The sequence below is a fragment of the Tachypleus tridentatus genome, chromosome 4, assembly GCF_004210375.1.
Source record: "Tachypleus tridentatus isolate NWPU-2018 chromosome 4, ASM421037v1, whole genome shotgun sequence".
Classification (NCBI taxonomy): Eukaryota; Metazoa; Arthropoda; class Merostomata; order Xiphosura; family Limulidae; genus Tachypleus; species Tachypleus tridentatus.
In genome coordinates, this window is record NC_134828.1 from 61935089 (window position 1) to 61948934 (window position 13846).

At 30.9% G+C, this 13846-nt stretch overlaps 1 protein-coding gene across 5 annotated transcripts in view; it reads left to right on the forward strand.

Annotated features, from left to right (window-relative positions):
• LOC143249260 (mothers against decapentaplegic homolog 3-like) overlaps nucleotides 1-13846 on the forward strand; it is a 64613-nt gene that overhangs the window by 17288 nt on the left and 33479 nt on the right. For 3 of the 5 annotated variants that reach the window (XM_076498786.1, XM_076498784.1, XM_076498785.1), the window contains 4 exons: nucleotides 188-306; nucleotides 4316-4509; nucleotides 9254-9391; nucleotides 13660-13728. In XM_076498786.1, the coding sequence (XP_076354901.1) occupies nucleotides 239-306; nucleotides 4316-4509; nucleotides 9254-9391; nucleotides 13660-13728 (469 nt within the window). In that variant the 5' untranslated portion in view covers nucleotides 188-238. The remainder of the gene's footprint in view (nucleotides 1-187; nucleotides 307-4315; nucleotides 4510-9253; nucleotides 9392-13659; nucleotides 13729-13846) is intronic. The other 2 variants (XM_076498787.1, XM_076498783.1) reach the window with 1 other exon arrangement.

Here is a 13846-nt window from a genome sequence, read left to right on the forward strand (position 1 = left end):
TTTAAAATTGAATCTTCACTGATAATAAAATAAACTCTCTAATGTTAAGTTATTAACTATCTAAGTAAACTGGCTGATTGTGGATAGGTAACATACCAATTTCCTTTACATTTAATGGAAATGCTTCTACTTTGAGTTTTGAATAGGCCAAGGCATATACACTGCTTTATGACACATCTTTCAACAGGTCACAGGGTGTTATAATTAGACGGGTTAACCCACACTTGCTTTACTTGCAATGACAAATGTGACCAACATTTGCTTGTGGATTCTTCAGGGAAGCAAAGTAGCCAAGTTTTCTCTCAAGTAAGTGATACTGGCAAATTTCCCTGTCTTGTTGGCCAAAATTTAATGATTATACAGACCTGAATAAGTATTGTATAGGGTGGAAGAGCACCTGAAAATAAATAATCTTACATGTATGATTGTTTGAATGTATCATAGCAGCAGTTAAAAAAACCTTTTCTTTAATCTCCAAATATTTTTAAAGACTGGAATTTGTGAACTTACAATATTGGACTGTTGATGTTTAGAAAAGAGTGTTAGGGATACACAAGTCAAAGTTTTAAATATCTAGCTCAAAGCATAGGTTGTACATCCAGTGAAAGATACTTACTTCAATACATAGCACCTACTGTGAAGCATGGAGGAGGCATTGTGATGGTTTGGGGATGCTTTTCTGCTGAGGCATCAGGAGATATTTGCAAAATAGATAGAATAATGGATCAGTGTAAATACCATCAGATACTGATCCATCATAGTATACCCAGTAGTTTGCCTATTGTTGGTAAAGGCTTCTACTACAAAGAAGATAATTACCACAAAACTCATCCAACCTATGGAGAAATTACTTAATTAAGAAAGAAGCTGCTGGAGTCATTCAAATGATGTAATTGATCTACAGAGCCCTGATCTCAAACAACTGAGCAGGTCTGGGATTTGATAGTTTAAAATACTTGGCAAATCAAAAGTTATCTTTAAAGAAACTTTATAGGAGTGTGTTAGTGATGTTTGGAATAAAATCCCAAAGAACATTTCCATTGAATATGTTGCAACAATGACTGAAAGACTGTCTGTGATTAGTAAAGCAAAAGGGAGAGACACAAAATATTAACCATGTGCCAAGGTCAGGAACTTTTACTGAGTTTTTATTGTATTAAATATAAACATTAGTATAGTTTGTTTCACCTGTAACTTTGATTGCTCTTTGAAAGTTGTCTGAAATCTAATTTATGACTTCATGATGACAAGAAGCCCACTTAAAGTAAAAATGTGCCTCAGGATGACTGTTATGAATATTAACACTTTTACCAAAATAAAGCAGAGATCAATGTTTTGACTTTCTTAGGTCATTTTCAGGTTAACAAAGAGTTTGCAACTGACTTTTGCTAGGCACATCTTAAGGACAAGAGGGTAAAGGGATACAGGATTGTAGGGGGCATTGCAGTTAATGTTAGGTTATTAATTAGTATAGATATAAAGGTGTTCCTTTATATTGATTTAATTTTGGTTTTAGTTGTATAAGTAGGACTCCTTTGATTTTGTGTTTGTTTCCCTACTTAATATCAAGGTGTTTTCTATGTTTATGTTGTGTTTATTTGATTTGCAGTGTTCAAAAATGTGTGAAGGTGTTTTTTGTTCCTTGAATCTGGTTTTCATTTTCCTGTTAGTTTCTTCAATATATCACATCATCCCATAAGTAATATCTGAAAATTTAATACAGAAAGTGCATTATCATTTCTGTCTTTGTAGAAGGCTTTAATGACTAAAATATGTAGTAGGACATGTATAAAAATGTTCAGACAAATAAACGAAACTAGCCCAACTCCACTTTTTCAGGTCATAAATCAAATAAACCCTTATGAAGATGGATGTGTCTGAGGAGTACACTAGGCATATAATACTTTGAGTTTAAAAAAGGAGTGCAGCAGAAACCACACAAAACATTCAAGGTATTTATGGTGAGGAGTCTCTCAATGAAAGAAAATGTCAAAGGTGGTTTCAGAACTCCAGGTGACAACAGCTTAAGTGATGTGCCATGTTCAGGTCATCCTGTTGAGTTTAATGATGACTTGCTGCTGACTGCACTTGATGAAGATTGTGCTGTAACAGTTGGAGAACTAGCACAGAAGCTTAATTCAAGCCATGCAACAGTTCACAGTCATTTGCAACAGCTTGGAAAGGTGTCAAAACTTGGAAAATGAATCCCTCATAATTTGACAGAATCCAATTTCAGAGCAAGAGGGGACATTTGCACTCTCATGAACATAACTCGCTTTGTTTGGACAGATTAGTGACTGGAGACAATGGCTTAGTGCAGGTAAACTGGCTAAAGCACAGCCCAAAATGGACCTCCACCCTAGGAAAGTCTTGTTAAGCATTTGGTGGAATATTGTTGGTGTGATCCACTTTGAGTTGCTGCCACTCAGTGTAACGATTACATCAAACTTCTGTTGTCAACAGTTAGAATGCTTGAAGGTTGCACTATAAGAAAAGAGGCCTGCTTTGATCAGTTGTAAAGGTGTTATGTTACATCAGGATAATGCACAGCCCCATACAGCAAGGATCACATCTGCAAAGGTTGAAGAACTAGACTGGGAAAAAACTTCCACATCTTCCATATTTTCCAAGCTTTTTTCCATCAAGATAGTTCTACAAACTTCAGAATGGATGATAAGTAGATGGAACAATGTCTGGAGAATATGGAAGATGTCACGATAATGTCAAAACTACCCTCTACCTTCTTTTCCTCCAAACCCCACAAATTTTATACAAGTGGCATTTAGAAGCTTCTGAATTGTTGGCAGGAAGTAATTAATAATAATAATGGAACATACATTGTTTACTAAATAACATTAAAAGACTTTAAAATCATTTCTCTTATTCTGAATCTAAAGTTGGACTACATAGGGGATAACTTGAAGTCTTGGTAGTTGTTGTATTTTATAAATAATGTTGGTGTTTGTCAGTGTAGTTTCTACATAGTATGGACTTTAGTTTTGTACTTGGTTTTTGAATAAATTTGTTGTTTACTGGAATGTTGTTTTTGTTAAGTTTTTTTTTTTAAGTGTTGATTATTTTGACATCAGGGAAAAATAACCAACACTGACAAACACAACACAAACATTATTTATAAAATATAATGCAATAACTGCCACAATTTCTGTATTGGTGAAACAAGCAGAAACATGGAAACAAGACTTAAAAAAACACCATATATTTTGGAACACTGCAAATCAAATAAATGCAACATAACCATAGGAAACCCAGATACTAAGTAGGGAAATAAATATAAACAAACACAAAATCCAAGAAGCTCTACTTACACAATAAATAAAACCAAATTTAAACCACTGTAAAGAAACACCTTTATACCTATACTAATTAGTAACCTAACATCAAACTGCAGTGCCTCTTACTATCCTGTACCTGTTTACCCTTGTGTCCCTAAGACGTGCTGGCAATGGTCAGTTGCAAACACACACTTTATTAACTTGAAGGTGACCTAAGATCAATGTTCTCTGTTTTACTTTGGTAGAAGTGTTGATTCCCATACCATCTGTCCTGAGATAAATAATTTGATTTCATCATAAAACATTTGCATATTATTATATATGTTACAATTTTCAAATAAATGTTTAAATTGTTTTTAAAACACATAGCTTTAAATAAAGTATTTGGAAAACAATGGTTTCCATTATTTATGATGTTTTGAAGTTTTTTTGCTTTCATGAGTTGTACGTTTATAATCATCATCATGAGCCTTGTCAAAATTTGCACATAGATGTAGAAAAAATAATTTTTGTAAACATAATGTATGCATTTGTGAATACTATAAAATTATAAATGGCTGTACCAATACTATTTGAATTTACCAGGTTTCCAAACTGTGCTCTATTTGGGTCTAAAAATTAATTTCTGGTTGGAAAGCAGCATTAAGCATAATACTTCAAACAATCCAGTGATATCAGAATTTTCCTATCACAAATATCTTTGGAAGACTAACAGAATTTTGTAAAGAAAATGTAGAACTTTTAATTTGTTATAAACATACAGAAAAGCAGGTGTAGTTTAGCAAGTTTATTTAAATGAGGGAGTGGTGCAAATTAATATAGTTAGCCAATTAAATTTAACTACATAATGAAGTGTACATTTTATTCCTGAATACTGTTGTATTATTATTAATGTGTTGGATGCTCACCATGGAGCTTTTTTTCTCAATAGTTGATGTTCCTCTTATTTTCTGTTTTCTAAAATGGTGTTAAGGTATATATTTTGCATATTATTGCAATTCTTTATTTTACACATTTTTCAGATCACTAGATGGCCGACTTCAGGTGTCACATCGTAAAGGACTGCCTCATGTAATCTACTGCAGGCTGTGGCGTTGGTCAGATCTCCAGAGTCACCATGAGCTACAGGCTGTAGAGAATTGTGAATATGCTTTCAATTTGAAGCGAGACGAAGTGTGTGTTAACCCTTATCATTACCAGCGCATTGAAAGCCCAGGTATATAAACATATGCAAATTAGTATTTCATTGATATATCCTTTGAATAGTCAGTTACATTTGAAATAAAGTAATAAATAAATAAAAATAATTGGAAAATCGGGAATTGTTACACATTTGCAAATAATGTTTTTGTTTTATCTGCTGTTTTTGTTTGCATTTTTTGAACAATTTTGCTTTAGTGTAAATGAGTAAGAATATCTTAATGAATTTTTTTTCCTTGATAGGTTCAAAAATTACTTTAGCATTATATATAAAAAAATCATTACAATTTGATTGAAATTCATTTTGAGGTTTTTCTAGATTTTAAGTATCAAATACTTAATATTTCTTTGGCTATTTATTTTGAAATTTGAATTCTAAAGATGTGAAAAGTAAATATTAGCAAGGTATCAAATGTTACTTTAAAAAAAAGATATTTTTTAAGGCTGTATATTTAATAACTAAACCCCATTCCTTATTCTTACTTTGCCATGCAAAAACTTCATAATATTAAATTTTTTTTATAGGCATCTGAAAAATATGAATAGAATTTTTTTTTAAATCTTAAAATGGGTCTTATAAAGCTGTTCTTATGATAGCTGGATTATGGAAACCATGTTTTATAGCAATTTAACAGTGGAAACCACAATGCAGACTGATTTCCAGATGTGTAGTATTTAGATAAAAGCATTACTGGACATGAAAAAATGGACTGTAAATTATGAGGTGATTCTTTAAAACTTAAAAGAGAACATTCTATGTTTGACATAAAAATAGGATCTAAATTAAGTTTTATAAATTTATATCAAAAATGAATATGATAATTTAAAGTAACAGAGGAAAAACCTTTTAAATTAAACTTTAGAATCTTTACACTTACAAGAAGTTTCATATACCTATTTCTGAAGTAGAAATGGAAACTTCTCTTGAGAACACGCTTGATGTAAATAAACTGGAAATGTTATGTTTACAATACTCTTCACAAAAAATGTGTACTTGTATTGAAGATGCAGTTGTTAAATAAGTTTATATCACTCTGAGTATGTTTTGAAGAATTTATTACTCTTCATAACCAGGTTACAAGTTAAAGTAGTGGTAAATGTGTGAAATTTTTAGTAAGATTTGAAATATTTTTGTGTGTGTTGAGTGCATGAGTAAGCAAAAACATAGAACTGTATTTCAAAATCCAGGAATTTTTTTAAGCAGTTTGTGTGCCCTATCTTATAAATAGTAGCTTTTCTAATAATAGAAATAATAATAAAGCATTTTCCGTGATGACGAGAAAACCCACTTGTAGAGAACAATATATATATATATAAACGGCTGGTATGGATTGAGAAAGTGTTTTATGTAGAGGAGTGAACAATGTTTCAACCTTCTTCAATCATCGTCAGGTTCACAAAAAGAGGTAACTGACCACATGTTTGAAGATGGTTGTGTAATTGAGTGTAGGAGTGTAGAGGGCATGCTTGGATATTTTATTATATTTATTAATACAGGTTTTAAGGTGTTCCTTTGTATTGGTTTATTTTTTGCTTGAGGTGTTGTATAAGTAAGGCTTCTTTAATTTTGCGTTTGTTTATGTTTGTTTCTTTATTTAGTATTTAGGTGTTTTCTGTGGTTTTGTTGTGTTTATTTGATTTGTAGTGTTTGAAAATGTTTGAAGGTGACTTTTTGTGTTCTTTGAGTCTGGTTTCCATTTTTCTATTTGTTTCTTCAATATAGAAGTTGCAGCAATTATCACGTATTTTATAAATAATGTTGGTGTTGTGTTTGTCAGTATAGTTTTGTTTCTGGTTTTTGAATAAATTTGGTATTAAGTGGAATGTCGTATTTTGTTACTAGTTTTTGCCAAATGTTGGTTATTTTTCTGCTGATGTCAGGAATATATGGTATGCAGTAGTATATGGTTTTGTGATTTTTTAATTTGTGGGATATATTTACTTTTGTTAGTTGATTTTGCTTTTTGTCTAGGTGTGTGCATATAATGTTTTCTACGGGTTGTGGAGGAAACTTGTTGATGCTGATGAAGTATTGTTTTATTTTGTCTACTTCGTCATTAATTTTTTATACCTATATTAATAAATATAATCAAACATCTAAGCACGCCCTATAAATTCCTACACTCAATTACACAACTGTCTTCAAACATGTGGTTGGCTATTGGTCAATTACCTCTTTCTTTCTTTGTGAACTTGATAATGACCAAAGAAGGTCGAAACATTGTTTGGTCCTTTACATAAAAATTTTCTGAACCCATATAAGCCATTTTTACACACATAATAAAGCGTTTTAAAATCTTTAAATAAAAAATATATTTTTAACTTGCTAGTTACAAGTCAAACAATGACAGTTTCATTGATTTATTCTGTTGCTTTAATCCTTTGGGTGCTGGAGAAGGAAAATAAGGTGGGGCTCCACAAACTAAGAAAAATAAAAACATTTTAAATTTAAGAGGTAGTACAAAATGTTGTTAATTGTAAATGTTCACTTGCTTTCTCTGTTTGTATTTCTTATCCATTTCCTACACCCACATACTGGCACAAGCTCATTTGCTCACAAAATATTTGTGCCCTCCACTTCCAAAATAAAGCTTTTGCATTGTGAATTTTTTATCAATGTTTGTTAAATAAACATCGTAGGAGTTTATCATGGCAGTATTATACATGTGTGAAAATGATTTCTTGATTCACTTAACCAATTTTATCTGGACGTCTACTTTGTCTACCAAATGAATGTTCTGTACCTGATTTCCTTAAATTTTGGTGTATAATAGTCCACCTCTACAGTGTTAACCACATTTACAAAGGTGTATGGATGAAGCATGTAGACATCACATTTATCATGCCATTTCAAAGCCATAATAGTGTCTTCATGCTTGGTATGAAATTCACCCGGAAAAGTTGTAGGAAAATTCTTGTAGGAAAAGTTGGTGTGTTTCATATAAGAGTTAACTGTACTACATGCCTGTGCAATTTGCCAACAGGTGCTTTCATAATTCTGGGTTTGTATGCCAATTGCTTGCTTGCAAAGTTTGTCCTTTTCCCAAATATTTATTCAACATATTTTTACTACTGTACTCTGCGCCAGAATCCTAATGGGATCCCAATATTCAATGTTTATATTTTTCACAGTATATACATTCATGTCTAATAAATTTACACTCTGAAAGTTGCATAGAATGATGATCTTCATCCCAGATCTGTGTTTTTGATGGGATGCATTGTTTGAGACCCACATCCCTTAAAAAAAAACTTGAAATATTTATCAATGATTAGTTTTTGAAAAAGGTTGAACATTTCAGAAAATTTGTTTTTTAGGTAAGTAAACACACAACTTAATGTATCTTGTTTCTTACATCAAAGTCATCAGCGTGTGTCTTAGAAATAACAAAGTGATTTCTACTTATTAATTTATTGAATATAACTGTTGATCGGAGGCTGTGTTGACCAGTAATTTTTGATTGAATACTTTTTAACATGTAACATCAACACCAATCCTTGAAAAATGTACAATTTCATCAACCCATGCATCTATATATTTTATTCTATGTTCAGCATTACGAGTAGAATAAGCCTAGAAATTTTTGTTTCATTCACAATGTGGTTAATCAATATGTATTCTATCAAAGAACAACTGGATATACTTGTATTCACAAGTTTCATCAGTAATACCACAGGCATCTCTTATCCCAGTATTCCAAAGCACTTTGGAAATAACTTTTCTATCACTTTACTGAACAAAGCATGTTGGTGGGATGGATTTATGGCAGGTGTCATAGGAGTAGCACAAACAGAAATTGGAAGGTGTATCTAAGTTTAACAATTTTGCTGTCACTTTTGAGTGATGATAAAGATTGTTTCTGTCACATCATGCTCAGAATTGCTTTCTTCTTATGGTGTTAGTATTTACACATCAGATAAATCATTGCCACCACAATTGATGCCCCAAAGGACATTGCTTATTTTCTGAAGAACAGCCCAAAGCATTGGATTAAGAGTGACAGCATGAGGTTCTTCTGCTATTGTGGTATATGGGTGACTGACAGGTTGGAATATTTTTTTCCCAGTGTTAACTACAGTTGTTGGTGATGTATATATGAGCAAACTGTAACATGACAGGTACAGTTGCATTACCAGCAACTATTCTAGTATGGCACAGTACAAATAAGATTAAGCTTTCTGGGAAGTTGTGCTTCTCCTTCAGTAACTATAAGCTATGTGTTTGGGTTTTTAAGCATTAAAGAAACAAGTAATTTAAACTAAATATATTGTACATTGACCAGCAACTGCTATAAGGATGTCACACAAAAAACTTAGCTTTATAACATATCAGAATCTGTGCAACTTATCTTTTGTCTGTATAAGACTGTAGCATAGATTTAACCTTATGTTATTTATTGGGAGTAATTATGTAATAATTTCACACTGTTTGAAAGGAAACTGGACTATATAGGTTTGTATTTTTCTTAGAATCAACCTTACAGAACCTGATAGGTGTGACTATCCAATTATATTGCAGTGTTAATTTTTGTTGTTTTAGTAGTTTAATCTGATTTTTTTTTGTAAAACAGATTTAAGTAGGGTTTTAAGTTTCACATGGAAATGTTGGTTAACAGATTAATGCTGAATAAAAAAAATGACTAAGAAAAGTATAGTTTCATCAGTATTTTACAGGTGAGTTAAAACTTTGTAGTTTTTATAGAAACAGGGTTTGTTAATTTTTATCCAATCTTTATAGGTATAAATTTGTGTGTTTTTAGCCCTGCCAGCAATACTGGTGCCACGTCAGACAGGAGATATTCCTGTCAACCTTCCTTCCCTGGATGATTACTCCAACTCGGTCCCAGATAATACTGACTTCCCTGTTGGGTTAGAGAACCAGGCTTTCCCTCTTACAGGTGAATTTTATTTAGTTTTTGTCATAAGATAATTTCACATTGTTAGGTTAGCTTATGGATTTAAAATTAGTGTAATTTTTACAATTCTTTTGTATAGGCTTGATCCTTCTGCTATGGGCCTGGTATAATATATACAATTTAGTATTTTTACTACAACTTTAGATGCAGTATGTGTACCTTCGCAAAATTTGTTAGACTTTTAGTAAAGTTTGTAAGTTTTTTGTACACAAGTCTTATTTTTAATGAAGATTTTTTTACTAAAAATTTGTTCATGAAAATATTAGTCTGTTTTTTATTAGTCTGAGTGCAAAGTGATTTTCATGTTATGATTAAAATCTATTCTTTTTCCAAGAAAATCTCAAATATCACTTATGTAATCTCTAAAAACCTTCTTAATATATTTCAGATGTTGTTTACAACATTATAATTCATTATATGTATATATAATATTACTATTTACAGACAAATTTTAAACTCATTTTTCTTTAAACATAGAATAGTAAATAAAGAAGTATAAGCAAACAATTATTTCTTCTAGTTACAATGGCCTTTGTACTCATTTGCTGCTTGCCGTAAGTTGTTAACCCTTTTAAATTTTGCACTTGGAGGATGTGAATCTACATAATTAAAAATAATAAATATATCAGGACTGTAAAATCACCTGAAAACCCAAAATCATAAAAAAAAACATTGGTTTATTTAATAAGCCATAGCTCTAAGACTTAATATGATACAAAGCTGAATTTTGTTTTCAAATTTCTTATAACATATCAGTTGATAAATCAGCAATTGTTGTAATAAAAGTCTCTTAGATTTCCTGTAAAAAATTTAGTTGCATGCAACGTTTTATGATTTAGCTAAAAATAGCCCTACATCAGACCACAGTTTGACCATGTCACCAGTTATTCAGCCTTTCAGATTTTACCATATACTCTTACATCTCTGAATATAATCTACAAAAAAATCAAGGTGTTCAACCTACTTTTTGAGTTATAAATTTTTAAAGTATCCTCTGACCATATGTTGTTTACTTGAAAACAAAAACTTCAATTCAGATGTGTTACTGTGGGCAAATATATCCATACAATTTTGAAAGAAATTATAAATCTCATTGAAATATTCTAATCAGCCTTTACCATATATTCTTACATCTCTGAACATGATCTTCAAAAAAATCAAGGTTGTGAAAATTAATAAATTAACAGGCAGCCCAAATAAAATAATTGATTTATTTGAATTACATATTTGTAAAAAAAAAAAATAAATAAATAAAAAAAATAAATGGTTGTTTGGGAATGTAGAGATCTTATTTCTGCAGTCAGTGTAGGAAACCATAGTCCTATCGATTGCTTCAGTATTACTTGACTAATGTGTTAAACAAAAATTCACTTTTGGTAAAAACTTTCACTTAAAGTGAATATATAAATGCAATAAAGCTCAATGGGGAAAGTACCAAAAGTATTTTCCTATTCCTTAGCAAGCTGATATTAGTTTAACTTCAGATAAACAATACATCTGCAATATTAATTTAATTAATTATCATATACTGTATGACCAGTGACGTTTTTTCTTATATCATCCTGAAACACTAGAAATGAATGGTAGGTGGGAAACATAAAAGATAGATCAGATGAACATTCATTTATGAAGAAATCAAGAAACGAACTGTTCTCATGGCCTGCAAGGTCATGTAAAGATGAAAGCTGGATTCCTTTCCAACATATTCTTTGTCTGATAAGTGCACCTACTGTGCAAGGCAGTAGTGCTCGCCACTATGTTCTAAGTCAAAGTGATCTCAACATAATCAGACTCAAATTTCAGAAATTTATTCAAGCTGTTTGAACAAAGCAATGTTTATTTGATGTTGTTAAGGTTAATTTATCACCAAAACAGTTTTTGAAACATTTCATTGTCACGATTATTTCAGTTTGGCGTGACTATAATCTTTCTTAGTTATACCCTGTTGTAGCAATGTGCATTTTGTGTCTGATTTACCTTTGTATTTATCATATTATGAATCTTAAACTCAGCCATATCTGCATAACTGTAATGCATACACAGTATATTTGCATTCCCATGTGATCTAACTAGTTATGCCAATAAACTTGTTCAGAAATGAATTAATTCTTTCTTGTTTCTTACAACTCCATTATTTAACATTGTGAAAGGCTGGTTAGAATATTTCAGTGGGATTCTAAAATTCTGACAGGTATTTTTCAAAATTGTATGGATATATTTGCATACAATACCACACCTGAACTGAATTTTTTTTCAATACAAAACGTATGGTCAGAAGATACTTTAAAAAATTATAACTCAAAAAGTAGGTTGAACAACATCTTGATTTTTTTTTGTAGATCATATTCAGAGATGTAAGAATATATGGTAAAAATATGAAAAGGCTGAATAACTGGTGACATGGTCAAACTGTGGCCTGAAGTAAGGCTATTTTTAGCGAAATCATAAAAAGTTGTATGCAGCTAAATTTTTTACAGGAGATCTAACAGACTTCTAATTACAACAATTGCTGATTTATCAACTGTTATGTTATAGGAAATCTATAAAAACAAATTCATCTTTGTATCGTATTAAGTCTTAGAGCTATGGCTTATTAAATAAACCAATGTTCTTTTTTATTATTTTGGGTTTTCAGGTGATTTTACAGCCTCACTATGCAAATCCTAAGAGAGATAAACTTGGTTTGAGACCATTTTTGAATTCTGTGGGATTAATTCAGTCAGTGTAGCAAATTTCAGCCTTCTACCACCATTACTCTTGCAGCTTTAAGCAGCCAATGTTGCCCAAAAATGAATTTGCCAAAAGTAACAAAAAATTAATTAAATTCTACAGGGCTGTAAATTAGAAACTATTAGAGATATTTATCTGATCTTTGACAATTTTTCATTATATGGGTAGATGAGCACATGTGAAATTTTTCAAGACATTCTGAGGGGGTCCAAAATCTGGGTGATTTGACATAGAATGACCCATCAATAACATAGACATTCAATATAATTTATGTACATCTGGTGTGATACACGTGTGTGTGAGTTGAGCCATTTTAAGTAGGAATAAATGTGGGTGTGTCCTAACTTTTTCCTCAGAATATGCATTTTTGTAGAATTGCATTTACAGAAGAACTTAGTCTTTTTTACAGTTTTATTGTTTAGTTATATTCCTATAATCTTTCAGTATTGTTAAAATTGAGATTAAATATCTATATATCCAAAAATGTTACAAAAGTACATAGGCTTTCATAGGGTGTCCTAACTTTTTCACATGACTGTATGTCTGAAATTACTTGTAAATAACCTATATATGCTCTACTTTGAATGTCTCAGGGAGATTGTCTATACTGTTTCTTTTTTAACAGCTCTTAAAGTTGATGTTTGTAATCACAAGTATTTTGTGTGAGAAAAAAGCTGAGATTTAAATTATTGTTTCAGAAGTTTCATTTTAAGTAAAAGAATAATTTGTACATTATAATTGAAAGTATTATATTTATTGAAGTACATTGGTAGAAAAGTGGTTTAATTAAATGTAACTGTAATACATGTAGAAAGAAAGATAAAATGCCACTGTAGGATTAAAGGAAGCATTTAATCTTTAATTTTTTGCTCAAACAACTGATTTTCTTCATCCTTTGCTGCTGTTTTTCTACTCTTTATTACTTACTTGTACTTGTTTTATAAGTACCATACATGTGTGTCTGTGTTTCTTGTTTGCATATCATGAAATATGCAAATTCCAAATTGTTCAAATAAATGTTTTGTGCTTCCATGGTGTTCTTGTTCCTTATTAGACTAAGGTTTCTACCCAATGAATCTGTAGTTTGTTTTTAAATTTGAATTATTTTACTTTAAAATTGTTAATTATCAGTTTTTCATTTGAATGAAATGTATACAAGTCATTTGAAAATGGTAATATTTACTTATCACAGATAGAAATACTGGCTGCAAGTGATATACTTAAAAAAATAAAGATAAATGTGTCTAAAACCAAATATTGCAATGATACATTAATTTTTAGTGTTGAAATTATTACAGCTGTTAATAGCATGCTGCATTTTCACTGCCATTTTAAATAAGTCTTTGGTATAAAAGGATATTTAGGTGTTATTTTAGTGTTAAAATAACCAGAAACAAACAGGTTAATACTGAGTTTTCTGATACATATAATACCTTTTCTCTGTGCAGTTATTTAAAATATATAAATTTTGTTGCATAACTTCATATTCTTCTCCTTACAGAAGTGAATGTTTCTTTCAGAAACTCTTCCTCCTGGCTACATGAGTGAAGAGGGAGATAATCAAGAACAAAATGGAACAGACAGCATGGGTAAATATTTGTCTGTTATGTGATGTTATTAGTGAATAGGTGAATACTGTCCCAATATAGAAGGGCCAAATCCTTTAAATAATGTTTCTATTTTGAAAACACTGATTGTTTCCTACCA